The 15,685-nt window shown below is 33.0% G+C and overlaps 1 protein-coding gene across 44 annotated transcripts in view; it reads left to right on the top strand.

The window, feature by feature from the left end:
* LOC119076578 (sodium channel protein para) overlaps positions 1 to 15,685 on the top strand; it is a 107,505-nt gene that overhangs the window by 35,057 nt on the left and 56,763 nt on the right. For 35 of the 44 annotated variants that reach the window (XM_037183374.1, XM_037183373.1, XM_037183383.1 and 32 more), the window contains exon 6: positions 4,721 to 4,753. The exons of the other annotated variants lie outside the window; for them this stretch is intronic. In XM_037183374.1, the coding sequence (XP_037039269.1) occupies positions 4,721 to 4,753 (33 nt within the window). The remainder of the gene's footprint in view (positions 1 to 4,720; positions 4,754 to 15,685) is intronic. 44 annotated transcript variants of the gene reach the window in all.

The following is a 15,685-nucleotide window of genomic DNA, read 5'->3' on the forward strand; positions in this document are numbered from 1 at the left end:
TTGTGTCCTTGGTTCTGTGGATTCCCCTCCACCCTATGGTATAGCAGATTAACAATATCTAAAAATCTAAAATTTGACTCAATATTTAATTAAAGTCCAGTCCATCCAAGCACAAATTAAGCACATCGTGCAAAGTGTGTTTGAGAACTTTTAAGAGCTAATGAAAGCTCTGATTTGATGTTTATATTCAATTGTAGTTTCTTATTCCTGGGAAACTCAAAGAAACGAAAGTCTTCGTGACTACACAAAATCGCCTGCGTTGCTTCGAAACGACTATTTATATTTACATAAGTATGTCGCGTAACATATGTTTATTTTGAAAGTAACTTTGTTTTTCCTTGCATTTTGTTCTAACTGAAACATTCGCTTAACTTAACATTTGAAAGGAAGCTTGTTTCCCTATTTTTGCATTACCGGTCGTTATTTTATTCAAGTTACAATTCCAAGCACAAAAAAATTATTTCTGCAGATACCATGGAAACCGGAATGTAACTCAAACAGCTGTTATATATCCTTGTCCATGCAAAACACTTTCTATTTAACATTGAAATGTCTCATCCTGTTCTGCGACACACATTTTACTTTAACAAAATAATTTCATGCATATCGACTCCGGATGTTTGGTGGAAAAATAGAACCTAAGATTCCGTATACACAAATGTAATGTGGATGCGGTAAATATACGGACCGATTGGAATAGTATATTTGTGAATAGCACAAGTATATGACACGACAGAATATGGGTAGCCTAGAAAATTCATTGAATTTCGATATTGTATACGGGATGAATGCAGTAGAGCGAGGGATAGAAGGGAAAAAAGAAGGGATGGTACATGTGGCATGGAAAAGAGGAAAGAAAAGGTTTTCTCGTGTCATCATAAAACCTCCAGCATTTTATTATAAAATGATATTTCCTTTACAACGGGATATTATTTTCGTTTTTTTTTCCTCTCTTTTTTGCGCTCTCGTTCTTCATTATGCTGTGCGTATACAGCTAATGTTTTTTGTACAAAGAATTGAGGATATTCTACTCATTTCCTATGCGATTGCATATTTAAAGGCTGTGGGAATTGAAGGATTCAGACGTTATTTTCTTCTCTTTCGGATTGGGATATTAATTTATTGTTTGGGATACATATTTACCGTAGGTATAAGTGTGTTGTAATGATGTTGAGCATATGGAGCGGTCAATAAAGAAATTACAACAACAATTTGCGGCCTAATCTTTAGGGACTGCAAATTGAATGGGGAATGTTTGCGCATGTAGCGAGTACACACAATAGAAGGAAGAAGGAAAAAAAGACGAGGAATTAAAGATAACAAAAAAAATGACCCTCAGGAAGGAACATATTATGGATCATTTACCGTTTGAATAGAAAGACATTTCTCTATTCAATTTGTATGTTTACCAATTCTTTTGTTTATATACTCGAACTTGAAGGATCAACTAGACAATGGTATTAAGCTCAAGACTATCCCGAGCTAAAGATGACTACCACCTGTCTCACATTTCCATTTTATTTCTCCACATCTTGCACATTCAATTTTCGAGCAATGATTGCTTCAACATGAACTCTAACCGTACATTTAGCGAAAAAAATCTTTAATAATTGTACGCATCCTTACTAAAATAGCAAACAAACACGCAAAGCCACGTTGGCCAAAAATTCGTTGAAACTTTTCGATTTATCGATATCTTTGATTTCAATTGCACAACTTTAAAACCAGCAGCAGTCGTTTCACGAACTACCGCGATTTCTTAGACAATTGACGTTTTACGAAAGTGTTCTCAAATGCAACACTGTGGCTTCTTTGAAAGAAAGCAACTATACGTGTTGCTCCAATTTCACCCGACTTGAGCTGCTACATTTATCCTCTATTTATCTCAAGGACATATTTTGACACAATGTTCACATCCTATCTCAACAATTTTTTCAGTCTGAATGTCCGAAACATGTATGTGAATTGTAACATTCTCACATTCTGCATTAAAATGGCTAGTAATGCAGCTGCTGGAAATACATAATTTTTCTCTTCGGAGAATTCGGAACGAAATCTCCTTTTGCGGAAAATTCATTTATTTTACCCAGCTGCCTCGTATATATGTGCTATACTGTTGTTGCTGTAAAATGCCCGTACCTCATACGATTACATGATAACATTATTCCCATGTGGCAAATATGCATTATACATTATGGTCAGCCATTTTACTAACCAACTTTTAGCGTTTTTGGATACATGCTGTGTACATACATTTATAAATAATAATTATTGTCGCTCCCCCACCATAAAAGCTATTTTTTTCTTCAAATTTACTTAAATCAGTCTAATCAATAAAACCCAGTCTACATAAATTTCGTGTATTTTAATATTCTTAACCATTAAATGTGTCTGCGTGTGTGTTGCCTTGGTTCGGAAAATTTATTGGAAATATTTTAACGCACATAATTTCCGAAAAAGTAAAAAAAAATAACAATTTTCGATGCCAGTAATGATTTGGCAATCTAAATAGTGTTGTTAGTGTACAGTACATGTAAAGGATTGCTATGAAGAAACTTTGATGGTTTTTCGAAGTAAATTTTATCGTTGAGAATATATTACCGAGCATATCGCTACTACTATGTGCGTTACAAACAGGTACCAATTTTACGTAGAATAACACAACACAAATGACCAATGAAATTAATGCAAAACTAGCACGAGTGTTTAACGCGCTTAGTGGTATTGTTCGGTAATATTATATCTTAATTTATATGGTAGGGAGTGCCTGTACTCTGTCAGCATACACGACTGTTGCTGAAATTTCGTTTACTTAAAGAACTAAATAAACTAAATTCAAGAAGTACAGCACCCATAGAGTGCTTAAAAAAACGATAAGATTTTTAAGAATAGTTGCCACTCCATGGGTGGAATTTGTTTCATTTTATGATAGAAATTTAGGTTTATAAAAATTAATAAAAAAATTTATCACATTTTCTTCAGGAAAATGTTAGAGTTTGAAGATTGGGTTATATTTTCGGACCTGAGCGTCTCTAGCAAATTGTAACCAAAATGAAACTTTTATTTTACTGAAGAATGGATTCTTTTAAAAACGTTCTGGATGGCATTGAACCGAATTTTTCGAGGGAAGTTTTATATGACTAGGTCCCTGGATCAAAAGTCGGTTTCAAAGGTACTTCACAGCCTCTTAGGTTGCACTGGTCCGTCTTCAAAAGTGGAAAATAGAAAAATAGATTCTTATCAGGAGTGTAACAGGTTTTGAAGAACCTCTGAAACCGGTTTTCAGATCTAGGGATCAAGTACAATCAAGACATACATAAAATATCCCTGGATAAGATCCGTCAGAACTCTTATAGACCGTTTTCGAAAGAATCCCTTAATCCCGTTGCCAAAAACGTTTCATTTGCACTAGACTCTTTTTATTAGGCCACTCTGTAACGACAGTGCACCAAACACCTGTTATTTTAAATTCAATGTGCATTTGTTTCGATAGCCATGGGCACCAGTCTCTGAACATGTATCAGCCAGTAGTCGTACAACTATTGTTCTTTCGTTCATAAAAAAAGTTTATCATTGAAAGAACAATAGGTGGCCGACTACTGGAGACTGATGCAGTTACACCCTTGACTGAAATGACATTAAAAAACTGCAGAAAACCACGAATTTTTACTCGGCTTATTGGTGCATTCGAGCGATATAAATGTTCATTGATACCAGTTACTAGAAAATTGATACGTTAAAGTGTGCATTAAACTATTCCAATAAATTTTCCTCTGTGTAATTAATTTTGGGTTTTCTTTTACTTTCATCGATTTGTTTATATTAGAAATCAATGTTGTTTTTTTCATAAATTATTTCACATAAAATTATTTAACCAAAACGTTATAACCATTTAACCATATTTATATATATTATACGTCAAATTAATGTAATACTTTTTTTTAATTTATAAATATTGATGTGAATAAAATGCTTTTAAATGAAAATGTTTATTTAGAACGTAAAATATAAAGCGAAAGAAAATGAATTTTCTAAAAAATCTACAAACAATTTGGCCACAATAAATATTATACATTGACAAGTCTAATATCACCGAAAAAATTATTAATTTAACAACTTAATACATCATTATTTGTAACCACAAAAAAATCGTTATCCTAGTTCTAATAAAAAACCGATTTCCCTTTAATTATAAGAGTACTTTCCATCGTATCTACACTTTTTGAACTTTGACCTTTTTTATGTTATAGGGTAAAACTATCCAATATGATCACCTCTTGTAATACGAGCCCTCTACCAGGGCCTATTTTCGTGATTTTTAATTCTGCAAAATTCCGAATAATCATAAAAAAATCTGAGATTGTTCTTCGGAATTGTTTCCGAACTATTCGGAATTGTTTCCGAACTATTCGGAATTGTTTCCGAACTATTCGGAATTGTTTTCGAACTATTCGGAATTGTTTCCGAACTATTCGGAATTGTTTCCGAACTATTCGGAATTGTTTCCAAATTCTCATAAATCAGCTCTTCTCTCTACTGTATTTTCATTTTGTTCGTTCGAACAAAAGAAAATTGAATGGAGTTCCTATACAGCCGCTGCTCGTATTTGGTAGTTTTACCCTATTGAAATCTATTTATTTTGTTCGTTTCATACTGAAAACATTTTCCTTTTAGTTTTTAGTTCTTCTCTAATAACCCATAAAACTTTAAATATTTTCAGCCGCAATATGGGCGAAAGAAAAAGCAAAAAGATGTAAGACTTTTTCCAAGTAATAAAAAACAACTTTTTTGGTTCTTTTTTTTCTTTTCATTTTCCATATTTCTTTAAACTATTATATACACCAAAAAAAAGCCAGCAGTATCTTCATTATATATCATGATAACGCTCGCGTTTTAATTTATAATTTTCATTAATTTTCTCCTTCCGTTTTATTTAAAACCTTAGAATTCATTAGTGAGTTTATGAGAACGACATTTCTTTTTATTCTAAATAATATTTTATTACAATAACCACCAGTTTAGTTAACTTCATAGATGATTCAATGAATTAAATAGTTTGTTACTTTTTTGGAATTGATGACTGGCAGATAGAAAAGAAATTGATTTAATGATGTTAATTGATCGATTTTTTTATTCATATTTTTTGTGCATTTTTTTTACAAAGGACGATTGCCCATCTTTGAATGTTTCATAGAAAAATCAAAAGATATTTCAAGTTGAGGCTTGTTTGTTATTCAGATATATTTCCGGGAAGAAAAATTTCTTAAAAATTCCTCAGTGTGAGAAAATAAAGGAGTAACATTCACCGTTCAGAAAAACTCACATTCCAATAATAAACATTTTGGGATACCAAAACAGTAATTTTCCCAATGTATGCTAACATGCTTTTTTGTGGTTCGTGCTAGAAACCTCTCATTCTCAAAAAAACGACGTTGGAAATACGCGAAATAATTGGAGGCATTCTACTTAGGTCAGATGGAATATAACGGTAATTCCACATAAAATACCGTTTGAATATTAGAATCTCTTGTGATTTTTTTCTGGTAAGCCCAGAACCGTGTTAAACAACTGCTTCGACAAAGTTCTAAATTCTTGAATTTAATTTTTAATTTCTATCACAGGTCGTGTGGAATTATCTCGATTTTATTTCCTTAGTTCCTATTTCCTAACAATTCACCAAGTGTGTATGGGATGCGCTATTTTACCACATCTTTGCTAGTTTGGTACATAAATTATTCTCACAATGTTAGGAAATTTTGAGGCTTTCCCCGGAAATTCTGAACAATTAGCTTCGTTTCGAGTGGAAATGACAGCAAAAACTAAAACTAAAACAAGCAACGAGGATCAATTAAACGGAATGTTTTATAATTTACCCAAATACAGTATAGCTCTATTACATAATCATATGTAATGAGAGCGAATGTTCTTAATTATGAAGCGATTTGCCATATAATTTTCGTAATGCCCAATTCGATTTATTTTGTTTTTTTTTTGTTAATTAAATTACCAAATTATCGATTTTTCTGTCACACGTATACTTATACATAAAATGTGGATTAATTATACTTTTTCGGTATAAGTTTTGGGCAACGTTGATTGTGGTAAGGTAAGATTCCGAATAGATGAAACTTTATTGTTACATTGCTGACTACTCCATAAACTTTAAGTACGTCAATAGAAGTAATTCGTCCAATGAACACTCTTATGTAAGGATATCCTTTCCCATCTTAATTTCCTAAATCACAAATTACATTAATTTCTATATCTGAAATAGCCACAAATACACTGTTTCAGTTTGATTGAGTTTGACAATATTGCCTGATGATAAGACGTCAGGCCACTGAAACATCAGAGACTTGCAAGAAAATGTTTTCTTATAATACTCAAATTTTTCTGCAATTTTTGTTCAAAGATATTTTCGTGTCCAGCCCCTGCTTAATAATAAATCCCTATTAAAATCTAACCACGGCCTATTTTTTGGGCAAAGATACCGGACTTCCTGAAATTTCGTGAATTTCATAGAATTTCGAGAGAATATTGGAATATTTGTGAAATGTAGGAATACACAACAGGATATCTCATCCTATGAATGCAAAGTTCGGAGATATAAATTTTTGCACTTTAGAGACTCTCACTTTTACTGGGGGCCAAGCATAAAACACATTCGAAATTGCAACAAAACAAAGTATAATCAATCCACCTAATCCTCCTTCTCTTGAAATATCTACAACTTCTTCGCCACATAAACTTTGAAAACCGGAAATTGAATGCCAGACAAATTTTAAAATTTAAACACACAAAAATCATCAAACAATACTTTAAATCAATATTTTTCATTCAAACAAATGCAAACAAAATTAAAGTTGAACATCCACCACGTATATTATACAATTTTATACATTTAAATACCGTAGACAGAAGGCTATTATTATACGTTGGATTTTGAGTTTGATTTGTACACACAGCCAAGCGAATTCTACTTTGAAGTTGATTCTTATTTTTGTTTTTAATTTGAACAATTGACTTAAGTTCAGTAATTCCTTTATAAGCCTAATTTGAACGAACAAAACACTACCGAGTATTCTTTTCTCCAATCTTTTGTTGAGCTTTAAGATATCACATTTCAAATGGAAGGTATTTACTTGTAAGACATGCAACAGGCTATTAGTGGTGCTTAATTGACATTCTTAGAAAATATTCACAGTCATTCAAGTGGAATAAGTCGTGGTATTACTGAATATATTGAAGACTAACGAAACAATTTGACATTAAACAATTTGAAGGGCTAAGCTAATCCCCGAGGTAATTTTCTAAATTACCATGTTCATTTGTTCGTGGCTATAAAAAATGGACGTCAATCGATTTTTTGGACTTGCATAAATAAGTGGCGGGCTACAATTAATTTAAACGATCCTGTGGACAAATTGTTCGATTGTCGGCTGATGGTGAACGAATCCTCTTTTGAAGCGATTTGTATGAACCAAAATTATTGTTATTAGCTTGGTGCTTAGCGGAGCATAAGTGGCATAAGTTAAATAATACTACTGCTGAAAATAATGTCTAAATGTCCGAGAAGTGTAGGGATTATTAAAAAAAAAACTTTTTCCTAAACTTTTCCAAACTTTGTCAAGTTTTTCATATTTTCCTAAATTTTTCCAAAAAGAAAGTTAGAGAAAAATGGCAAAATTTAAGGAAATGTTTCCGCAGAAATAATATTTCTATGGGGACTTATTCAGACAGAATTAAAAACCATTGTTAAAGACCCTAGCTTCCAATAAAATTCACGTCAGTTTTCGAAGTTATCTCCTTCGAATAATTGTTGAGATTCTACTTCGATAAAATTTCATTTACGTCGGTAATCATGGATGGAACTTAAGTCTGTTTTGGAGATCTACGTTCGAAATTTCCACCGAAATAAGTTAGAGTTTCCACACAGAAATAACTTTTTACAATTCTTAGCTGTCATGCTAACTAATCACCATAATGCATTGTGCCCATAACCTGTTGACACGACTTTGAAGTACTCTTACGTACTATATGCCATCTTGTTATCTAGTTATAATTGAGAGATGTCATACTTAGGGAAAAACTTGAAAATCTTTTTGTTCTTGAGTGGTACCGACTTCATTAGTTTTGACAAATACATTGCCGGTCTTCACTACCAGATCTTGATATGAATGTTACTTACACACATCGATTGACACCACGTCGTCCTTTAAAGGTGATAAAAAGTTTTATTTTCGTATATTGTTGACAGTTTTAAGTCGTAGCCTGAAAGCTTACATTATATCTTCCATTTACACTAAAAGAAAATATTTCCCGGACACACAGTAATTGGCCAAATCAATGTAATTTTTTCTGAAAAATATTTTTTTTACCGAAGAGGAAAAATTAAGTATGAATACCAATTGTAGTATTAAAACCAAAAAAGTAAAGCAAAAAAAAAAGAAGAAAAAATGAAAATAGACGATGAATGGTAGATATTATATACATACACATAAAGTGTAGTACATTTTATACAACTGACAATAAACTCGTAATAATAAACAGAACGAAATAAAAAGTACACACAAACACGCGACATTTTCATCCTAATATTAAACGGAGAAAATTAAATAGAGCAACACATCAAATACATTTTGAGTACTGTACAAATATATTCATACATCCAACCAACTTTTTCATGTACAACTTTTCCTTTTTTTTCTCTTTGTTTTGCATGATGTGATGTTATTGTTAGTGTGTATGCACAGCTGGCATGATTAAGCTACTACGAATTAAACTGAAAGCTTTTGTTTGCTACATTTATCCAACGATGTCCTCTGTCCATCAACCAACAAGCAAAGGAATTAAAATTTGTGTCCTTGTTAAAATATCATTCGAAACGAAAAACGACGAGAGCGTTGATCATCTCACTGTTTAGTAATTAAAAAGCGGTCGATGGAAAAGGCAGTAATGTAACTTTTATGTATCTGTCTAAAATCGTAAGTTAGTTCCACGATATTTTGAGTACCTGATAAGTAAGCCTTGAAAACTATGCCATATTATTGCATTAAACTGAACTCATCATTAGATTTTGCTTTTCCCGATACGAAAACCATTTGTTGAACGACTTTCTTTTGAGTCCTAGGAAGACCTTAACTAACCTGTCACACATCGTTGAGAAACTTGTTGTCAAAATGCAGATATTTTAAATGACGAATACAATTTAGAATACAATTGTCGTTATCAGGTTTAGTATTCCTGACAAGTCGAAAATTCAAAATGTTACTTGACAGTTGTCAGGAACCGGGTCTTCCAATGAAAATTTTATTTTTAAATTTCATTCTTCATTAAAACCTTCATTTTGTCAACTAGGACTACAATCGCTAGGTCTTAAAACAAGTGTAGATTACCCGGTGGTAATGTAATAATACTAACTCTAAACAGAAAATATTTTTTTTTTAAATACAGCTAACGCCAACCGAATTTGCGTTTAAATTTGCTTCAGTTGTTACACCAGTTGGTCCTCTCATACTAACCTACTGTCTTATAGCTCTTTATATGGTTTCATTGTCACTCTCACATGCGTGGTAGAACCCAGATCATATGTGAACCTGGTGGTAAAACAGCTGAAGTAAGCTTCGACACAAATTCGGTTGACATTAACTGTAAAAGCATAAATAAAAAACGAAAATTCAGAGCTTGTATGATCACGACTTGACCTTAAAATCTAGGAAAGTTAGCACCGAATATAGATTGTAAAACTCGAAAACATTTAACTGGCATCTGTTAAATTTATCAACTCATAGTACTGAACAAAGCACTAGAACAGATTCTTTAACGGTCATTTCGCCTTTCATTTTTGAAAAATGCTACTTCTTGAAAATTCTGTTCTGTTCTAGTGCTTGGTTCAGTGCTATGATCAACTGTGACGGGAATAAAGCTTATGGGTGCCTCTTTATTTATCATGATGATCATAGTATCGTTTAAGGGAGGTCTTACAGCGAACATAATTACTTTTCGTGTTCGTTGGATATATAGACAAGAATATATGAGATCCCGAAAAGACGCAATTTAATCGCAGCATTGGACGTTTGATGTAATTTTCAAATCGATGAACGCGTACATTTCCTACTTGTCATAATAAAAACACAAGGATTGATGTCACACCCGTTTCGGTGTCGTTTACCCCTTGGATCTGATCCACTTCTATCTATAAAAATGATGTTAATCGAAGGTTGTTGTAACACTTGTACTCAATTCAGCTGTCTATCAGTTATGCCAATCCAAACAAAAGAGCATCGGGTTTATTATTGTTTGTGGCCTTATGTGCCTTCAAGTCTAACACCCAAACTTTCACTTAACCTTTCATGTTCAATTTACCGAATTTGTAAAATATGCGACGAAGGTCACTATACCATTCGATTTCGAATTCGTAATTAGTTTTGATGTCTTTGCGTCATTCTAATAAATTAATAAAAAAAAACAGAAACTACTACCAGGGCATCAGAGTCCTTTTGAATAACTTCATCGTTTGAATAACGATGTGACGCGTATTATGATGTAGATATACAAATGATTGGACGTTCAACGTCATCATAATTCGATTATTATTAATGTAGAAGAGATAACGGAAAGATATTTTTATTTCGTTTCGATCGATTTATTTAATATTTGTTTTTTTGTATGTTTTTCCGTTCGGAATGTTAGCACACAATCATATTAGACGATTATATTGTGTGGTTATCTATGGTCGTAGGCATTAACGTAATTCGATACATGTATTCGGATTAATATTTTAGAGTATGGCAGCATTAGAGAAAATTGTTTGCCTTTTATTAGGACCACGAGAAAAGGCCAAACAAATGAACGTATCAAATTCATATGTTTTATGTGCGCGATTATTAACTAACTTCGCAGATGCGTTATGACCTGAAAGATTGATAAAAAAAAGTCCCGGAATAAATAGCACCAATTTAAGTCAGTCGAAATACAAAAGAATCCCTCAAAATTTCTCGGTTTTCGAAATTCCTTTCGTGTATGAGTTTCGTAGTCGTTGAAGCATATCACGTTTCACACAAAATCTTTTACTTCATTAGTTTTGACCAAAAGTTTCCTATATAAGATCAAATCGATGTCGACAACAGATGACATGCAAAAGGTTTTAACTGCTTCACGTATCAAAGGTTCTGCATTCTGCAAGTTTGCAACGCTTTTTTTGGTAGGTGAAAAATCAGTGAGCCCTTATCCGCAGATCAGAGAAGTTATGTGGTGTAAACAGAGACTATTTTAAGGAACTACACAAAATTCCTTAAAATTTCCTAAAAATCCCGAATTCTTGCTTCTAATAAATACCATCCGAATGTAATCGATTTAGCTAAAAAATACAGAATAAAACAGGATCAGTTTCGATCAACATACTAACAAACACGAAACATCTCTACTCAAACGTGTGAAAGGTTTTCTCTTTTATCTATCTTCCTACAGTTTAACACTGAAACTTCTTCAAGTAATCCGATCCACCAGACTCTTCTTACCTTGGCAAAAAGTAACAAATTGCATCCATTTAACATAATCCTGGAATTTTCATCGCTAACGTCGCAAAACGAGACACACGCTCGATACGAGGACAAAATACCAGGAATTAATGCCATGTAGTTATGAGAACCAGCCATTAAATTCGGATCCACTGTTTGCAATTTTAATTATTCTGCCATTTTACCTGTTTATCTTCAAAGATATACGACACTTTTGCCATGGATGGTGAACGGTCTTTATTTACGTGTAATTAAAACGTTCCAGCAACGTTATGCAAATTAAGTCATTAGAAAGTTGATGATATGAACGTATTAGATCAAACACACAGAAACGTACAGTGCCTTTCCGTATGCGGTTGGTTTGAGATTGCTGACCTTGATTATACGATTCCGACAACATTTTGTCGATTGTTCTGTGGATGCGGTTAAGGACGAACTTAGAAAAATACGGAGTTTAACACATTCGATGTTTCTCTATTCAAGTTTTGTTATTGTTCAATCCTTTGCATAAATGCATGGGATTTAGGAAAATTGAATATTCTAGTGATTTGAAAATAGGTAGACTGATGATACCGTCTATATCATGACAAACCTGCGAATATTTACTATGTTCATGCTAGGAGCAGTGCTTTGTATTTGCCTTTCAAAGCGTCTCCGTCATAACTCTGGTTACTTATAGGTCTATTCCTTCAAAATGTAAAAACGATTTTTGACGAACGAGAGTCATAACCTCAAAGTTTTTGGAAACATTTTGTCAACAATAATTTGTTATGATGCTTTGTCAATAACCTTGGAACGGACCAATAACGACACGAAAGAGATGTAATTCAAATTTACATTTTGTTCCACTGTCAAGTTTAACAGCTGCGATCAGCGGAAACAGCATTCATTTCCTTTATTTTCATAAAAAGGAAATCTTTAACAAATGATCCGCGTGGCTCCAGTTTGTATACAATTCTAAGGAGCTACATTCGAGCGCATTTCAGAAAACAGAAACTACTACCGGAATGAGCTAACCGATAAAAACTAAAACTTTCTCTTATATGCAACTGTATGTTGATTCTAATGAAGTAGTAGATTTTGATAAAAGATTATAAAACGCTCAAACAACAGCACGAATAGATTATTTGATTGTTTCGTAAATTGTTGTGTTAGTCATCTGAAGAAGAGCTTAATTTAACCTCAATCGTTACCTGCGTATCAATTCTATTGAAAACTTTTTATTAAGGGTTCATAAGACGCGATGCAAATAAATCTAAGTTAGTAACATAATGAATCACATCCTATTTCATGTATTTCATCGAAGTAAAAATTGAATCAAATTTCAAGTTCATTAAATTTTGAAAATTTAATCAAATCTTAGAATTTCACGTGGATCGAAAAAGTACCCTTCACTTTTCACATTTTAACAGTTGTTTCATTTGTACAAATGACGCAAGTCAGCCACAATAAATTGTTTTTCGGTATACACTATTTTTTGTGTGTTATTCCATCAAGGTTATTGCTTTATCCTACTCAAGTCTGTCAAGCTTTGGCCTATATTTTCCACTTTGAATAAATAATTTAAAGCCTTTTTCTGGGGGGTACACTTTGTGAATCCTTTGACGTTATATTTTTACGGTTTTGTTTTTTGTTTAAATGCTATCGACAAAATGATCAGAATATTGTTTGAGTTACAGCACTCAAAGTCCTTTTCATTTTATTTGTGCTTTGAAATATTGAAGAGCCCGAAACACAGAAAAAAAAGTATTGATTTTGTAAGTCAGACGAATATGGTTTCATACTGTGTAGTGTACACACGTAAATCAGATGTTGGAATGATAGACTTTTCCTTTATCCCCGTTATATTGTTGCATGTTCAGTGGACTGTTTTTTTTAAATATTGAATTGAATTATAACGAGGTAATTTTATGGTATTCGAGTTGCGGTACTAAATAACAAGTTTGTTGCTTTTCATTATGCATGTTGTGCTGTATATATTTGCGCATTATTTATCAAATAGCAATTTTCGTATACTATAATCTTTGTGCTGTGTCGCTTTGATGGAATTATATGTTCCAGATGTAATTTACATTTTTTTTAAAACAAAAATCAGGTCGAAAAACTGAAAGGCGAAATATTCACAATTTGCCACACAAATTGAATGTTTCCTTTAATAATCATGCAGGAATTGTGATTTGTCCTACTTACAACTTAAGCAGAAAAAAACAAAACAAATTATTTCATCGCGAATACAGCTTCAAAAAGCCTTTAGAGTCACTTGTTTCCCTAGGGTTATTACCCTATTACATCACAATTACGAGGTCAAGTTTATGAATCAACAAACTGCAGAAGAAAACAGGATTTTTTCATCGTAGTGACTATTGGCAGGCGCCTGCCAAAAGCATCTCCCTTATACAAAATGCTATTGACAGGCGAACTTGCCTGCGAATAGTGTTTTCCCTTTTACGGAGATTATTGGCAGGCGCCTGCCAATAGGATTTTTCCTTTTACAAAGACTATTTGCAGGTGAATGGCCTGCCAATACTGACATGTTAAGCAAAAACATCGCATGTCTTTTCGCATTAGCTTTTGAGAGCTTTTGAAAGCTTTTGTGAGCTTCAAGCTTCTTTTGATGTCCAATGGAATGTTCCAATGGAATCCAAAAGAAACTCAAACCTCACAGAAGCTTACGAAAGCTCTCAAGAGCTTACGCAAAAATGACTTACGATGTTTTTGCTTGACACGGCAGAATAGCATCTACGTTTTTCATCTCTTGTTACATAACGAGTTTTCCTTTGAAGTTTGTTGATCCAAAAAATTCTGGATAAAAAGTTGAAGAGACACGTTTACGTGTGATTGTTGACATAGGCTTTGCCTCGGACTCACACGGTAACTGGACTTTTCAACTTTTTATCCCCGCGGCTTCGTAGTATGTTTCCAACGTCTTTTAGGAAACATTTTGTTCCTAACTAATGCTGAAAGGATTTCTTTAGTTAATTCGATTCCAGAACATGCGTTAGGAAAATACCTATTGCGTCACAAGGATGGAAAAGTTGAAAAGTCGAAATTTCGCGTGAAATTTGTTTGTCCGAGTCGAAGTCGAGATAATTGATGAAAAGAACGATTTTCGGTGCAGAAGCATCTAAATGACTTGTCAACCATAGTGTCGTATTATTTGTTTTGTAGATAGTGATCACATTTTCGTGTGATTATTGACCTACGTCTTGAACTGTAACTGTATCACCTCATACAGAAAAGGTGCAGCTGTAACACAAAGTCGTAAATTTTATCATTTGTTGTTACTTAGTACACGTGTCAGTTCCTAGAGCAAACGTAATTAGGACACACTTAAATATCTTCGGGACATAATGAGTGCATTAAATTGGTGTGGTTAATTCTTTCCCAATAATTTCGTTGTTCCATTTTTCGACCAGAATAGGAAAAAAAAACAATTAGACTTATAATTATCATTATTATACGCTAAATGACTATCTAATTATAAAAATATGTATCCCGCCCGAGCATCAAAAATTTATTTCATTATAACGAATCGATTTTCGCTTTTAAATGCCACAATTTTACTTGCATTATTACCATTCAAACCATGTATGAGTTCGAATAATTACATACAATTCTTACCATGAAAAAAAAAAATTGAACACAGAGTTAATCTTGTTATAAGCGTAAATGACTTTTTATGTACATTGCGTACATAATCCTCTCATATTTTGTGCTATAAATTTAAATTGGAAAATTCACTGAATTTCACTTGGTTTTTTAGTTTGTTTATAAAATCGACAGCATTAAAAAAAGCAAATTGTACCAGTAACATTGTCCATTGCCATTCAAAGAGAATGTAGTGGCTTACCCCTGTGGAAAAATGTTTTCAAATGAGTCGTCTTGAGTGTTTGAAATCTATTAGTCTAAAAAGAAACTTTTAATTAAACATTTAAACGTTGCCGTCAGTCCACATAGGACTTCGTCAAAACCTCGGTCCCTTTTTGGGCAAAGCCCATTTTTGTGACGACTCCTTCGAAAAATATTTCCACTCGGGATCAATGGAAAAAAGTAGAAATTGAAGTTCTTTCGTATATATATATATCGGAAAGCATTGAAATGTGTGTGTTCGTTGAATGAACTTCGTTCACACAAATGAACCCTCCGGCGCTTAATTATATTAGAAA

This window comes from Bradysia coprophila, unplaced genomic scaffold (genome assembly GCF_014529535.1).
Source record: "Bradysia coprophila strain Holo2 unplaced genomic scaffold, BU_Bcop_v1 contig_232, whole genome shotgun sequence".
In the NCBI taxonomy this organism is placed as follows: domain Eukaryota; kingdom Metazoa; phylum Arthropoda; class Insecta; order Diptera; family Sciaridae; genus Bradysia; species Bradysia coprophila.